At 37.0% G+C, this 17,343-nt stretch overlaps 1 protein-coding gene across 1 annotated transcript in view; it reads right to left on the bottom strand.

Annotated features, from left to right (window-relative positions):
- The window catches only part of NYAP2 (neuronal tyrosine-phosphorylated phosphoinositide-3-kinase adaptor 2), a 312,055-nt gene extending 300,008 nt beyond the window's left edge, over window positions 1–12,047 (bottom strand). The window contains exons 1-3 of the mRNA XM_055573610.1: window positions 11,641–12,047; window positions 10,857–11,343; window positions 1,617–1,854 (exon numbers count right to left, since the gene is read on the bottom strand). Of these exons, the coding sequence (XP_055429585.1) occupies window positions 1,617–1,837 (221 nt within the window). The 5' untranslated portion in view covers window positions 1,838–1,854; window positions 10,857–11,343; window positions 11,641–12,047. The remainder of the gene's footprint in view (window positions 1–1,616; window positions 1,855–10,856; window positions 11,344–11,640) is intronic.
- Between the last annotated feature and the right edge of the window lie 5,296 nt (window positions 12,048–17,343).

Below are 17,343 nucleotides of genomic sequence, written 5' to 3'. Positions count from 1 at the left end.
AGTGGGTTGCCATTTCCTTCTCCAATGCATGAAAGTGAAAAGTGAAAGTGAAGTCGCTCAGTCACGTCCGACTCTTAGTGACTCCATGGACTGCAGCCTACCAGGCTCCTCCGTCCATGGGATTTTCCAGGCAAGAGTACTGGAGTGGGGTGCCATTGCCTTCTCGGAACTAAAACTGGGTAGAAATAAATAAAATAAATAACATCTTACAAAAATCATATGCAATTATTAACATGTTTATGAAGCAATTTTATAAATATTTGTATATTTGGTAATAGAATGGATTTCCATTTTAATAGTCCAGAGAAAAAGATTGCAGTCTTTCACAATGATCCTCTACAAAAGTTTTTTCTATGTGTTTGATTCCAAATCTCTCTCCCTGTTTCTCTCCCTCTTCTTCCTCATCAATCATTAAATGACTGGAGTAGTGCATCCTTACTTTGCTTCTTTATAAGAATGAATGTGTATGTGTGTGTGTGTGACTCAGTTATGTCCAACTCTTTGTGACACCATGGACTGTAGCCTGCCAGGCTCCTTGTCCCTGGAATTCTCCAGGCAAGAGTAATGAAGTGGGTAGACATTTCCTTCACCATGGGATTTTCCTGACCCAGGGATTGAACCCAGTTTCTTGCATTGAAGGCAGATTCTTTACCACCTGAGCCACGAGGGAAGCCCATAAGAATGAACAGTCCACCTTAAAAGAATGTTTTCTTTTCCTTCATATTATAGTGTTCACAGAGAGTAAGCAAAAGGATTAATTTCAGATTAGATGAAAAATCCACCAACTATCAAGACAGCTTACTATTACCATTCAGTTATCCAGGCAATTGATGGATTAATTTCCTGAATTCTGTCTCTTTGCCCTTAATAAATGTACTTCATTGAATAAATAGGACTCCATCAAACACACATTTATACCTGTACCCTTACAATATATACACTCAGAAAATGCTGAACATTTTTTTGGAAAAATCAAAAGTTGTATATCCTTCTTTTGATCTCAATACACTGGAAAATGTAGCCTCAGTTTGGAGGCTGCAATTGAGGCTCATTTGCATGTAGCAGGTAGATTTTGAAGCATAAAAGTCATCTCATTTGAACAAACTTGGGGCACTTAGTATCAGGTAAGAGATGTCATAGCCACAGAACTCTGCATAGAGACCACACACTGAAGCTTCCACTTCAGAAACTCACAAAAGTCTAATCATTGACAAGTCTTTTCATAGAAAGATGAACTCTATTATAAGATAAGGATGATACAAAGACCTTTAAAGATGGGGGTTTTTCATTAAACATTAAATAAATGTGTGTTCCCTTAAGCTTTTATCAAGAGATCGTTCAGTATGAACTTTTACTTGAAACTGAATTTTTTTCCTCATCCCATCTGTGCCTCTATAATCATAACACAGAAGTAAACAACTTTTGTTAACTAAGGCAAGAGTCCTGTCCCTAAGGTGGATTGTTTTCTGTTACAGTTGAGGAGACATTTTCACTTTGTCTTTTCAAGTCTAACTTTGGCAAACCCCTTCTTGAGCAGGTGACAACATCACAGTCTTCGCAGGACCCACAGACTCCCTGGAGTGAACAACACTCAGGACACTTTTGCTTATACTTACCGTTTTATTGCTTCTTCCTGTCTTCGGCGTTTTTCATTCTTCTCTTTCAAGTAGGCCAGGTTTGTCTCGTTTCTCAAGCGGTCGTTCTCTCGAGCAATGTCTGATGCATTCTGAATAACCAAGCCATCATAGGCCTTCATCCCCATATCCTCAATGTACTGGAGAAACGTGTCCAAAGGGTCTTCCTCGGGATTGGAGCTCATCATCTTGGAGGATTTCATATGAAAAGGAACACTTCCTGTGGGATGAGAGCACATTTCACTTTCATCAGAGATGCGGGTAAAAGCAAGGTGTTACTTATTCTCCTAACGTCTCATCAGCCCCAAACTCCAGTGTCTATGGTAGAATCGACTTGGAGAACATGTCTCATTAGAAATCACAGTTGCATGTTGAAAGTAAATATTAAATTAATTTTGCCTGGGTAGCAAACACTTCCTCAAAGTGGCAAAATGAACAAATCAATGGCCAAAGCTCTTGCACTGAAGGGTGATGTGAAGGTGTAAGCATTTGGGGGGAAAAATAACATAGGTTATGGGCTTATCTGGTAGCACAAGTGGTAAAGAATCCTCCTGCCAATGCAGGAGATGCAGGTTCGATCCATGGGTTAGGAAGATCCCCTAGAGAAGGAAATGGCAACCCACCCTGGTATTCTTGCCTGGGAAATCCCATGGACAGAATAGCCTGGTGGGCTACAGTCCATGGGGTAGCAGAGTGTCGGACACGACTGAGCATGCATTGACCACACCATGTAAATAGCCATGATTTTGTTTCTCAAAAATGTGTTCATATGCTAATAAGCTATATTAGAGCCAAGCTCTACTTCTTTTTTGAACACCATAACAACTTTTCTGTTCAGTTTCAAATAAAATAATGTAATAATTTGGAATGAACTTTCTTATTGTATGTTTTCCTTGCAATTTAAAGTTAAGATTTATGAATCTGAACAATTCATGCAAAATAGAGCAGTTATCAAGGAAATTCACTTTTCTAATATAAATTGGCTTAGAAATCATCTCTTTGGGGTCCTCCATTATTCTCCAAAATGGCTTCATACTGTAAGTCAAAAATCATAGATCACCAGAACCATGTTAATACTTACCACTCTGGTCATTCAAGCAATGGCAATTTTGATTATCCTTACTACTTGAAGGATTAAAAACCTGAGCCACAGAAAGGAACTCTGAAAGCCAAAATCAAATCAAAACAAAAACATAGGACTTTACAAACTCACCTATAAAATGATGGAAATAATAATGCTTAGCTCCTACTCATATGAAGATTATGGAAGGTGATGACTATAGAGAATTTCACATAGAGTTCAACAATAATAAGTGTATACATAATAAAGCTTGTTGATATTATTGACAGGAACAATCATGTAAAAATATATATATAGATGAATGGGTAGATAGATAGCCAGCAGGCTATAGAAATCAGCATGGCTTGAAGTAGAAGTATCCAAAGAATCATAGAAATAAATGAAGCCAGGGGATAGAGAAATTGTGTTTGTATCAATCAAAATAGAACTGAATTTTAATTAATTACATGCAGAATAAATATTTTACACTTATAGCTTAATAATGCTTACTGTCCTCAGTTGCATATTCATTGTGGTAAAGCAAATCTTTGCTAATAGCAAAGAAAATGTTGGCAAATTTAAAAATTATAAATCACCTTTACATCTTTTACTTTCTTCAACAGTCTCAGAAAGATTTTTTTTTTTAATATCCACTGAGCTTTTTAAGGTAGAAGTCCTAGACCTTCATTTTTACCATTTCAAATTATTTCCATTCTGATTTTTTTACAAGAATAATCATGTTCCATAACCTGGATCGTAGCTATGGAAACTTCACTTCTTATCAGAGTTTATTAGCATTTCAGCTGCCAGTCAATCCATACGTTACTTGAAGCCCACTCTAAATTTAAGGATTTATTCAACATGTAAGAAATTGTTGAAACCAGAGGATCAATTAATTGTTCTTCCACTCATGCTTTTCTGTTATTTTGTTTTCTTATGTTTAATTTGGTTTTAAGCCGTAATGGGTTGGTAAATGAAATGGACTTCTAATTGCAACCACCTAATGTGACAAATTGTATTTCATTATCATCCTATCAGAAGTGGTGAACATACATAGGAATTAAAAAAATTCTGCTATGAATGATGGTAATTTGTGGGGGAGGGGATGCAACATGATACTCAAAGAGCTAAAGCATTAGTATTATTGGGAAATCACTTCTACCAAGGATTTCAGCAAGAGGTGTGCTTCAATAAAAAAAGATCTGCACAACTTCATGGCAATTATTTCTACCATAGTTAAGCAAGCCAAGTCAGTATTACAAGGATTCTAGAGAGAATGCCTCAGGGTGGAAGATGATCACTCCTACTCTGCCCTGGAGCAAAACTGTCTATTTCCCATTGTGTAAGGCATTATCCAAAGATTTTTATTTCTTCCCTTAAGTTTTCCTCTCCATACGGATGACACTTGCGATTCTTTATGGAGTTATATATTCCAAACATTAACCAGATTAATTGTGCACCTCTGAAAATTAATTATCTCCCTAAGTGGCCTTTCAACTTGATTAGAGTTCAAATTTGTTTATTTTGAGAAAATATTAAATAATAACATAGTAAAATATGTATACTGTGGAGAGTCCTATTATAAGGTGTTTTTTTAATTGAGATGAAAATTTGGGGGATGAAAATCAACTGTGAAATCTAGTAACACTTCAGAGCAATGAAAACTGGATGTTGGTGAACATGCTTGAGTCATCCAGTTCTAGAGGATATTTGTTTCTACAATCATTCATTTATTCAAGTATTTCTTGAGCACATGTTATACACTGTGCTGCATGCTAAGTTGCTTCAGTCACGTCCAACTCTGTGCAACGCTATGGACTGTAGCCCACCAGGCTCCTCTGTCCATGGGATTCTCCAGACAAGAATACTAGAGTGGGTTGCCATGCCCTCCTCCAGGGCATCTTCCTGACCCAAACCCACATCTCTTGCATCTCCTGCATTGGCAGGCAAATTCTTTACCACTAGTGCCACCTAGGAAGCTCCATATTATGCATTGCTGCTGCTGCTGCTGCTGCTAAGTCACTTCAGTCGTGTCCAACTCTGTGTGACCCCATAGACAGCAGCCCACCAGGCTCCCCCGTCCCTGGGATTCTCCAGGCAAGAACACTGGAGTGGGTTTCCATTTACTTCTTCAATGCATGAGGGTGAAAAGAGAAAGTGAAGTTGCTCAGTCATGTCCGACTCTTCGCGACCCCATGGACTGCAGCCTACCAGGATCCTCTGTCCATGGGATTTCCCAGGCAAGAGTACTAGAATGGGGTGCGATTGCCTTCTCCAATATTATGCATTAGGCAGTGATAAAGGCAAAACTGTATCCCTCTAGACATTCATTCAGCAGTGAAAGAACACAGGAAGTAAATAATCGCAATGCAGTGTGACAAGGGCACTAATTCACTTGGCAGTGTTGGCATTCACTAGTTTGTCATGGTGATGGTCAGCATTTTTGACGACAAACAGTTTTCAATGGTTATATGTAGTCTTCAAAAGTAAAAGTAAAAAAAAAAAAAATTGACGGGCTGTATCACTATTTAACTATCATACTTTTTTTGCCTTTTTAGTGCTAAGTGTTCTATCATGTCTGACTCTTTGAGGCCCCATGGACTGTAGTCCACCAGGCTTCTCTGCCCATGGAATTTTCCAGGCAAAAATACTGGAATGAGTTGCCATTTCCTTCTCCAGGGGATCTTCCTGACCCAGGGATCAAACCCATGTCTCTTGTGTCTCCTGCATTGGCAGGTGAATTATTTGCCAGTAGGGCCACCTGGGAAGCCCTTTTGCCTTTTTGTCCATATGTAAAATGTAGTTTGTAATGTAGAGAGAAATGGTGGCAGTCTTGAAGGACACATAGTGGAGTTGTTGACCACAACAGCCTAAAAGTCCTAAACTAAAGCACTCCTAGATCTATGACTTTGTGCAAGTTAATTAACCTCTTTAAGTTTCAGTCTCCATATTTAAAAAATCGTTATTTACCTCCTTACACTATTGTGAGGATTCAGTTAGAAAATGCATGCTCAATATGGGACCAAATTTATAAGTCATTAACATTAGATGATTCTCACAATTTTCAACTGTGGTGAAGATAAGGTTTTGTAATAATTCCTCTATAAATATAGTTTTACTTGAAACAGAATAGAATGCTTAATGTTCAACTAACTTCCTTAATCAAAGGTATGCAAATAGAGGCCATGAAAAGGGTTAATAGATTTGCTCACTAACCAAAAGCATTTAAAAGTACTTATCCATTTTGCCCCTTCCCTGATGGCTCAGCAGGTAAAGAATCCACCTGCAATGCAGGAGTTACAGGAAGCACAGGTAAAATCCCTAGGTTGGGAAGATCCCCTGGAGAAGGAAAAGACAACCCATTCCAGTATTCTTGCCAGGAAAATCCCATGGACTGAAGAGTCTGGCAGACTAGAGTCCATAGGTGCACAAAGAGTCTGACACAGCTGAGCACCCACGCACACCCATTTTTCACATCTAGAAAATAAAGGCTTTGGGGAATATGAACCAAGACATGTATCCCATCTCCCAAACACTTGGACTCCACCCATCCAAGCCCAATGGTATTTCTCAGAAAACTGGACTATGAATGAACAGATTCATGGCCTCACCTAAGAAAAGTGAATCATATTAAGTGTCTACCTCTTTACAACTGCTACCATTCCCATGCAGGGAGAACCCACAGACAAGTGTGATCTTAAATCAGCCTTTCAGAAATGTGTATTCATGGCTAAGACAGATATTTAATCAGATATATTTGTTATCACTAAAAATTTGACTGTGTTTTGATTGTTGGATTTAAATCAAGTTCAGTTCTAGCCCTTGAAAGACAATCCTATATGCAAACATTTTATGAAGGCTTGTTTTGAGCACCTAATTCCTAAAGTTGGCATCATAAAAGAAAACAGTTAAGAAGCAAACAGGCAACTTCCTTCAGGTAGCATCTTTAGCCATATTGCAATTAATTAATGAATGAGTCTACGTCAGTCAGTAGGTCAAAATCATTGCCTAACATATTTTAACAGAGCCTGTGAAATTGAATGGAAAGTTTGCATTTCTCCAGGCATCTCCTTTATTTGAAATATGTGTCTTCAGCCATTTTTGCTCAAAACCAATTAGAAATTTTAGCACCCCACCCCCCTCCGCAGTGGTTGAAAGCTGGCATCCATGGTCTCCACCCACAAAGCAGATATGTTTTCTTTGGAATGCAGAACATTGATTCGAATAGCCCAAGATTTTTTCTTGTATATGTTCTTTTTCTTGGAAGCTGTGGTCAATATTTAAAATTTGTGTCAGGGACTCTTCTGGGAAAGCATCTAAAATAATGGAGATCAGAATTCCCGTACAAATCACAGATAACTCCAAGTATTCACTTTATGCCTTTCTTGTACTGCTGTATTCTGCATTTATAAGGCACTCTTTTTATTCAATTTTTGGATCACTGTATTTAGAATCAGCCCATTCTAATAAAGAGCTACAGAAGTTGGATTAAATACAACTGAATGGTTAATTGTTCAGCTTTCTTTTATTTTATTCTTTAACTTTTGTCATTTCCTATTGACCACACCCTTTGTAAAGATTACTTTGTACAGTATTGTGATACTTATCAGAATATGAAATTTCACTTTACTCAGCTAAGAGGCACCAGATGGGATTCAGTCATATTTATGACATTAAACATTTTATCTTTTAATCAAATTAATCATTTCTTTATTTTCTTTTAACATCATCACTTGACCTTACTAATGCTGAGCCTAGAACTGAAAGTAACATTACATTTCTTTACAAATATCTCCACTGAAATGAAACTATCCATTATATACATATACAGAGCAGAAAATATACATACGGCTATTCAAACACAGTACATGGAAACATTTTAAAATGTTTCTTTCTCTTTCTGTAGCCACTGCTTGCATTCAAGGAACCCAATAAGATGAGACACTTTTATGAATTTAAGTGTTCAAGCCAAAAAAATGGAAGCCTATTTTTGAGAAGCAAGTACATGCAAAAACTTTAGCTAAGATCATATTAATACATTCACATGGGTTATTCCCTTTGTAAATTAAGAAACAAATCTTACACGGCTGAAATTTTGAAGCCATATAAGAGGATATTTAATGTGGCTCTAAAAATGGTGTTAAGGTTAGGTTCCTCCATAGTCTAGAGGGCTTTTGATTAACTATAGGCTTTTTTAATTTTTAAAATATACCAAAAGAGTCAGATAAATATCAGGTATGCCATCTTCTCATACACGTGAAATAATTTTTCTTTTCTTAAAAGTCAGAAGAGATTCCTCCTGTAGTGTAATTTCACGCATTTTGACATCAACCACTCTGACTCCGTAAGAAATGGCTCCAGTGGAGGTGTACACTGACTTCTCTGGCAGAAACATCCTATGAGCCGTTTATTACCATCTACCCAAAGCAGAGTTCTAGCATACCAGCATCCTCTCAGTGAATTAGTCCTCTGGCCCTTAGGAGGACTGCTTCTTTTTTCCCTTCTTGTGGTGTTTACTCAGAATTTCTGAAACGGAGCTGTGCTCCATCTAAAACCTTGGTTTTCCAAGATATAAAGTTGTGAAAACTCTACCTATCCAGATATTTTCCACATACACTGAGAGGTAGTAGAATCAAAAACATATGTGTGGGAGGGAACTGCTCCCCAATCTTAAAGTTCTGTAAGAAATGTCTTAAATTTTAGGTCACATTTAACTCCATATGATGTTACAGCCAGAATAAGATAAAGTTTATTTTGTGCTATTATTATAATGTTATTTGAGAAAAACAAAATACGTAGAAGGGGATAAGTTTCATGGTGGAAACCTGAGACACTTTGCTTTGATTTAATGTTAATGGTTTTCACTTTATATACATATGGGAAACTTTTCTAGTCCCCACCCCTTATTTGTTTCTTAGGTTTTCAAACCACACCTGTCTCAACACTGTGAGGAAGCTGTTTGATTTTGGCTTATTACAATTTGATTTTCCCTCCCACACCAATCATTGCATCTTCTCTGAGATAGAGAATCTTATTTTGTCCAGTAGTATCTATTCATCCAAATAAAAAAGTTTCTCATGGCAATTTTGACTATATTTTTTGTTCATCACGAGAAAAAGATCTTTTACATTTTTTGCATGTACTCACATCAATTTGAAAAAATAGGTATTTAAATAATCAGGCTTCATATACATATGTAAAATACATATGCAAATTAATATCAAATTTGCTGACTTCACGGAGGACCAAATCAACAGACTAGATTGCCTGGTTCCACTCCACAACCCATGCAAACCATGTCAGAATTATTTTTCTGATCAAATCTTATAATGTGTAAAAATAAGTCCTATAATTTCACTTTGATTATGCTTGAAATCCTGCTCTCCACCCCACGAATGGTCACGCTTAATTTTTCATTCCACTGTCATCAAAATGCAGCTGTTCTGCCCAAAATGGGAAATGTTAGAGTTAAAACCAAGAGAGCTTGTTGAAGTGACTACAAAGACAGTGATTGCTTTTTTTTTTCCTCAGAAAGCAGATTACTTTGTAGTGAGTTTTTCTCTACTATCTCTCTTCCCAAAATGGTTAACATGGGCATTGATCACATTAGCGTAGAAGCATTGTAAATCAGACATCCACTCCCACCCCAACTTTCAGGCTGTCATGGGACTATTTGCCTATGTTCTAAAAACACTGCACATTTCACTAATATTAGGCACTCACTGAAAATGTCAATGGCTGAGGTACTTTTTGGAGCCTTTGGCCAGATGTTTCCAGATGCTTACAAGGCAGTATTTGCAAACTAGATATAGTCAGTAGAATAAATTGCTGACTGGAGCAACAATAGAAATCATCTAATTGGGTTGGAAGGCTATGACTTACTTTTTTTAAAAAAAAACAATAGCCAACCTTCCTGTCTCCAGGATTTTTGCACTTCTCTTTCTAAACTTTACTAATGCTCCAAGTCCTTGGGCTTCTCTGCAGTTCCTTGTGAAGTTGTAGTGTTTTTTCCCCCTCAGGTCTGCATTCACTGATTTTCTAAATCGGTAATGTCCTTCACAGAGTCCCCTCCTTTGCTGAGTTGGCAAACATATGTTGCACTTTCCACAGAAAAATGAAATAATTTTGTCATTTGTGGCTCACATGTTCTCATGTTAATTTGTTTACCACTTGACTATCTACAAAATAAGTTGAAGCATTGTCTGAAGTGTGAAATATTAAGAGAGAAGTTAATTTCCACTTGTGTTCTACAGTCATTAATCCACACTACTCAGTAATAAATTGTTGTGTGTTAAAATGACCAAAACTACATCGTGGAAGCTCTTCTCTTGAGTTCTCTTATTTTTGGACTATATTTAGAACAACATTCCAGTTCTTGGTACTGAAACAACTTTAAGATTTCCTAACGACAATGAACAACATTATTTCATGTACTAGTTCTTCCAGATAGGGAATACCTGCATTTCTTGTATTTAAAATTTGCCAATAGTTGGAAGAATTAGAATGGAGACACCCCAACAAAATAAGTGTGTGTCCCAAGTAAAACGGGTCCACCTAAAGTTCTCAAATATTTATTGTGATGAGACTAGTGAAATCTTCCTGGTATTGATTGATCCTAAAATATATATTTCTCAAAGAAATTTATGTCTTATCAGTTAGGAAAAAGCAGTTTCAGCTTTGCTGTATTCTGATAGTTTGGATTTTTACATTTTGGTTCTGTGCCTTTTCTTTCTTTTTTCTTTCTTGAGAACACAAAACTGGGCTGAAACAAATGTGCTAAGACATTGTTGTAAAATATTTATGGTATGAAATAGCAGATAAATAGCTAGCATGCACCACATGAATGCCAATTAATACCCTGGAAAATATTTTCAATGCTTTTAATAATTCAACATGGCTTATTTTACCAATGAAGATCTGGTTTAACCATTTCTGCGGTAATATAACTAAGTGGCTAAGAGGGTACAGAATAGCCTGAGGCTCATTAAAGCCTTGGATGCCTTTGCTGTGGCTTTCTTTCTGCTCCAGCTAATAAGACATGCAAACTTCAGCATTAAGTATCCCCAGCTAAAATCCATTCCATCTTATAACCAGATTGCTTGATCTATTTAGTGCTGGATTCAATTAGCATGCTTAGAGAATCTGAAAAATGAGATACATACCAAAATTTTAAGTCCCCAGGGACAGCTAAGTTCAATATTCAGAAGGTGACTTGTGTCTGTCAGAGCCCTCTCTCGCGGCTGATCTCAGGGCAGTTCTGTAGGAGTCATCCAGCACCATAAGAAATAGACTTGTAGTTCAGCTCAGTTTTTCTTCAATTAAAGTGCATTGGATCTGGATGGGAAAAGTGTCCACTCCCAGATTCTTCATCACTAGAGATCAGAGCATTCTTGATGTTCTTTCTATCAGATAAAATGGCCTTTAAAGTTTGCTAGGAAGATTCAGTGGCAGAAGACAGGTGCTTGCTTCCTTAAATCGACATTCAGAGAAAAGAGGGCATAGCTAATGGGTGGGGATGAACACACAGCCTCTCGCCTTCCAGGTCCAGCAGGGAAGAAATTGAATAATTTTACCCACTTTGCTACACAGATGATTATAAGACTCGAAGCAATCACCCAGGCTGGCTAAGGTGCCTCATTTGATTATATTCTGTGAAGGCAAAAATAAATGAAAACAAAAAATCAGAAACATCCTTTCTACATGTCTCCTTTCAGCCAAAAAGATGCTCTTTCTCATTGCCACTTACATACAGAAGGTTTGGAGCAGCCTAGCTTGTGGCATCGTCCCTCCCCCGTGACAACCAGCCCTCTCTCTCTCATTCTCTCTCTCCCCTCCCTCCCTGCCCCTGACTCCCTCCCTTCCTGCTTCTCTCTCTCTCCTCTCCAGCTGCCTTAGTCTGTTGATGCTGCTGCTGATTAATCAGGGATTCTGAAACAAAGAACCTACCTTCTGAAATAAGCAGTAATCTTTCTTCTCTGTTTCTGCAATCCGTCTGCATTGAACGGCAAAGCTGCCAGCGTTCTAGCACCTTGGATAGTTCCTGCTCACTAGGCCCATTGGAAAAGGGAGGCGAAGCAACTGAAGAAATGACAAGAAACCCAAAAGCAGCATCGTTCTACTTCAGATTTCGGCTCCCTGGGGTCTCTCATCCTCATTAAAGGCCTCACATCTAGGCAACTGAGCCTCTCTCTTTCATCTATCTGAGCTGAAGTCTGATTAGTAAATAATAAAATGAGAAGAGGATAAAGAAACCCCTTCATTTATAGCCACTACAACACTAATTCAGTCTTTATGGAGAAGAGAAATATGAATCCATCAAAAATAACTGTTCTTACTCCCAAGGATGTTTAAGTCATAAGCTTCGCACCCCTGGCATAGCTAATGAAAATGAGCAACAACTTAAACGGAACATTCAGATCTCAGTTTGATACCCTTATTTGATATCAATTTTGCCTCCACCCTCTCTCTGCACAGCAGAGCCAGGCACACAATTACTGCTGACGTTCTTCAGGCTGCTGCTTGGGGAAAGAGGGGAGGAGCCTTTTAACCTCATCAAAACAGCTTCATGCCACCTGCTCCCATGGCATGAGAAAAAAACTAGCCCAGTTAGAAAGAACATGCACAGCACATGCCTATGTGGAATAAAGATCTCACTTGGAGTGCACGTTATTTATTTACTTTTTAACAAAAATAAGATGTGAATTAACCACAGCATGTGTATCATTAACTCCTATAGAATCACTGTGGAAATTATGTAAAGTAATCCTGTTTCCTACATATGCTGACAACTCTCCTAACACATGTCTTAATATCTTACTGAATATGTAGATATATATCACGTTATATAATACAATCTATATAAACAGACACAGATACACACACAAACACCCATATATCTACATATATATGTATATATATCAAGTCCTAAATTTTTATCTAATGTGCTTTTCCTCAGAGTAAAAACTGTAACAAAGTAAAATGTAACATATAAAACAAAGTAAATGATCTGACATATAAGTTCCTTCTTTGGTAAAAGTAACAGTAGGCAAAAAGTTTCTGCTTCATTCCAGCTAAAATATAAATTTTAAAGGAGAAAATGAGTTTATTATTCAATAGTGACTTCTAGATTTTTTTCTCTTCACATTCTTTTCTAATAATTCTTATTGTAAATTACCTTCACTCAAAAGCTGATTTTTCTCAACGGTTAACCTAAACATCTAAATTCATAACTAATTTCTTAGAAAAATGTGTTCTGAATGTAATTTTTCATATATCAACAGGCCACAAAAAAGTAATAAACTTAAGTTCACCTTCTTGATTTTTAAATGCTATCTGGGACTGTGGTATTATTTTACAATTTTAAACTTGCGAGTATCTGCGGGAAAATGAAATCAGCACACTACATTACTATAAGACTTTCAGTTTTCACATGTCCTAAAGTGCATTCCGAAAGCGAATCACAGCAGCCATTTATTTTCCGATCTTCATGCATCTACTTTTTGTTCAGAGCAGCACATATGTTTAATGAACTTTGGGAGATTAGACAGATGAAAAGCAGGAAGGGAAATATAATTGGGAAAGAGAAGAGGTCATCTCTCTCCTTATCTCTCTCTCCACCTCCTACCCCATCTCATTAAAATTCTAAAAACTTAGCACTTTGTCTCAAGTACTGCTTCTGAACAAAAAATAATGAACTAATAATAACCACACTATGATCAAGAGGCTTAGTTGTGTATCATTAATAATAGTCAACTGTCCCTAAAGAAGTTGTCTTTCAGCACATGGCTGAAAGTAGAAAAGATTCTTTATAAAGAAACTATATGACAGACATCTTAGAAAGTGGAAATATTTTATCGTGACTGATCATTTTAATCAGATTTGGGAGGTTATATTTTTCAACTATAAAGAGCTTGAATAGGCACTTGTGTAAAGTCCATTTCTACATACGAGAAAGTTACCCCCTGGATAACTACACTGACCTGCTTTAGGCCTCAGCTGCATTGGCTTGCTGGGACAAGGAGCGAAGATCACTGGGCTGGTTGTGCATCTTCGGCCACAGAGTGGTTCTCAGTCACCTTGCTTTCATGCACCAAGATAATTTCAAATAAAGGAGACACTGACATATGGTAGCGAACTATAAAAAGAAGCGACATTTTTACTACAAAAATTTCAAGAGCTAAAGGGATTTTTTATCCCCCCAGAATAAGGAGAACATATTTATGATAATGTGTGGTTCTTAAAATTTAATGTTTTCAGCTTTAGGAAAATTTGTGATTATTGCAGTTTCCCTTTTTCCTCCTATCTTTCCTTCCTTCCTTCCTTTTTCCCCCATTTTCATAGAATAGGGCTTGAGAAACAACATATTGTATCAACCCCGTCTTCCCAATCCCATTCTCTCCTCACTTCAGGCTGCAGAGTCTGTTGATTGGGCATTTTTTTCCTCTGGAGACATATTGATGTATTGGTATTTTTGGTACTTTTGAGAATTGGTACCTAGAAGGTCCCAAGAACTACTTCTTCAGGTCTCATTAAAGGAAACAGAAAAATGTCTCTACTTTCAAATAATCAATCATAGAACCAAATGTAAAACTCATTTCTACTCACTTTGATAATATCTGGAGAAAAATGCATTGGACAAAATTAAAGTTAAAAATACTTAAAACATAAGTATAGAGGCAAAAAAACTTGAACTGCAATTATGTGTTGGTTTATTTCTTGAACATCTTCATAAACTACATATATTGTACTGATGTCAATAGGAAACCAGTCCCTGAAATGCCTCATGATTTATTTCTTTTAAAATTCTTAAGTCAGGGTGGCTTGGCTCTTTCTGTTATGCTATGCTGACTAACAGAGTTGATGCTGTTGGGGTTAAATAGGTCCCTTTTATGCACTCAGATAGACCAGGAGAGTCAGAGCCCTGAGAGTGCTTCTTAGTCTATAAATCAGCCAGATGGTGGGGAGTGCTTTTTGTATAAAAGTGATGCAAATGAGAAAAGTGAGAATTGAAATTGAGCGATCTAGCTACCTAAATTTTAAGGGGCTTATTTAAATATATCAAGAGGTACTCTCTGAAGTCATGTCATAATTTATAATAAAGCCTTTCTATTTTTTCCATGATCTGTAATTTTTCTATTATTCTCTCCACATTTAGCTTAAGGAGATGACACCTCTGTTATAATGAAATTATTCCACTAGGGAAAAAGCTAATCTCCTTCCCATCCAATCAGGATTTCTAAGCATTCTGGTAACAGCATGAAATGAAAGTCTTGGTAGAATGAGAACCATATGTTCCTCATGATTTTTGCCTATACAACAATATAGATATCAACAGAAGTCATGCATAGGATCTGAGAAAAATAGGGTAGTTGGATAACAATATGGTGCTCAGGGATCCAGAATATTGAGCAACTGGGGGAAAATTTTTACTGTCTAATAACATGCTACATTTGTACTGTTAAGGCATTGTCAATAAATGGGAGTTTCCATGGCAGGGAACTTATGAATTCATCCAGACATCCCTCACTTTTGTCCAGCATGTATTTTCCAGGAAATATTTCAGAAGATTTTACATCTATAAAAAATGTAACTATCTTTGTTGTTGCTGTTTAGTCACTTAATCGTGTCTGACTCTTTGAGACCCCATGGACTATAGCCCACCAGGCTCCTCTGTCCATGGGATTTTCCAGGCAAGAGTACTGGAATGGGTTGCCATTTCTTTTTCCAGGGGATCTTCCCAGCCTAGAGATCGAACCTGCATCTCCTGCAAGTCTCCTGCATTGCAGGTGGACTCTTTTACCACTGAGCCACTCAACTATTTTTTTTTAATTGTTAAGAATTAATCTGCATATTGTACCAAAAAAAGACACTCCCACTCCAACCATCTCCCTTATTTGTATGGATAATTTTTATTCATTTCAAAAATCAGGTTTATCATACCCTGGTAGCCTGTCCTGGTTTACCATAATCCAACTTTGATGCTTATTCTCTGTTAGGAAATTCTCCACCAATAAATATTCCACCAATAAAAAGTGAAGCCATATAATTTTCCATATTCGGCCAAACGTGTCTATTTCATTCTCCATGTGTGCTAGTCTGAGATTACTGAATGAGTGTGACCCTTCCTTCTATTCTCAGGACCCCAGGACAGACAGTAGCAAGGATTTATTGAATATATGCATGCCTCCAGATCTTAACTGATGACACGGCTTGTACAAATAGAAAATTCAAAAGCACCCATGTACTGAACATGAAATTCTCTTTTTAAAAAATTCTAAGTCAAAATTTCAAAATAGAATTAGTCTAAAATGCAAATTTTTAAGAAGGGAAAAAAAATTTTTCCAAAGAGGCTCCATATTTTCTACCTGAAAAATCAAATATAGCCAGTTTGAAACTGGCTGGAAATAATGAGATAGGATCATAGAAAGGTCAACTAAATATACAAATACAAGGATGGTATTTCGAGAAAACAAAATTTTTCTGAGGGTCTCTCAGTCAACTTAGGCTGCTATAACAAAATACCATGGATTCCATAGATTGATAGGTTTACACAATAGACACTTATACCTCACTATTCCAGAGGCTGAGAAGTCCAAGGTCAAGGTGCTAGTAGATTCAGTTTATAGTGAGGATCCTTTCTCTGACTTGAAGAGAGCCAGCTTCTTGCTGTGTCCTCATACAACAGAGAGAGTGAGAGCTCTGATCTATCTTCCTCTTTCTTTAAAGGACATTAATGTCATCATGGGGCCCCCACCCTCTTGACCTCATCTAAACCTAATAACCTCCCACTTTCAAATTCCATCATTTTAAAGGTTAGAGTCTCAACATGAATTCTGGGGTACCACAGACATTCAGTCCATAACACAGGCCCTGAAGACATGTGAAAATAAAGATATTCCTTCTGGAACAGAAAGGATCAATTTTGTCAATAATTACTTCTTATTAAATGGACTTCAAAACGAATGTAGTATCACTTTGAATGAAATGTGATGTTTGGTGGAATTGGGAAAGCCAATAGATATTTTGATAGATATTTTCTTGACCAAATATGAAAACATTCTGCAAAGCTACATTCATTTTATTGTAATATTGGATGGAAGTTGACTGTGAATCAATAAAAGAGATTAGAAAGTCCAGGAAAAGCATATATCTGTATTTAGCATGTGATAAATATGGCATTGCATATCAATAAGCAATACAATTAGGTAAGCAGAGGAATGCATACATATGTACACAAAACATTTTTATAATTCCTTGTGAAATAAATCTAGATTTTTGCTAATGTAAATATGGTCCAAGGACCTGCAGTGTCAGCATCACGTGGGGTTCATTAAGTATGAAAACTCAGGTCTCTTCCTGAGTTTTAACAGAACTGCATTTTAACAGAGGTTAGGTGATTGGTAGGCATATTAATGTTGCAAAGCATTATCCAATACAAATTCATAGGATGCACTGCCAAAAATGATAGCCACTAGCTACACATGGCTATTGAGCACTTGAACTGTGGTTAGTGACACTGAGGAAATACATGTTAAATTTAATTTATTTCAATTTAAAATCTACTTGTGGGTAGTGGCTACCATGGTAGACAGTGCAGCTCTAGAACTTCCTTTGAAATATTTATATATGAAAGCATTTATTTACTGAAAT

Source organism: Bubalus kerabau, chromosome 3, assembly GCF_029407905.1.
Source record: "Bubalus kerabau isolate K-KA32 ecotype Philippines breed swamp buffalo chromosome 3, PCC_UOA_SB_1v2, whole genome shotgun sequence".
Classification (NCBI taxonomy): domain Eukaryota; kingdom Metazoa; phylum Chordata; class Mammalia; order Artiodactyla; family Bovidae; genus Bubalus; species Bubalus kerabau.
This window is presented reverse-complemented; position numbering and strand designations above follow the sequence as displayed.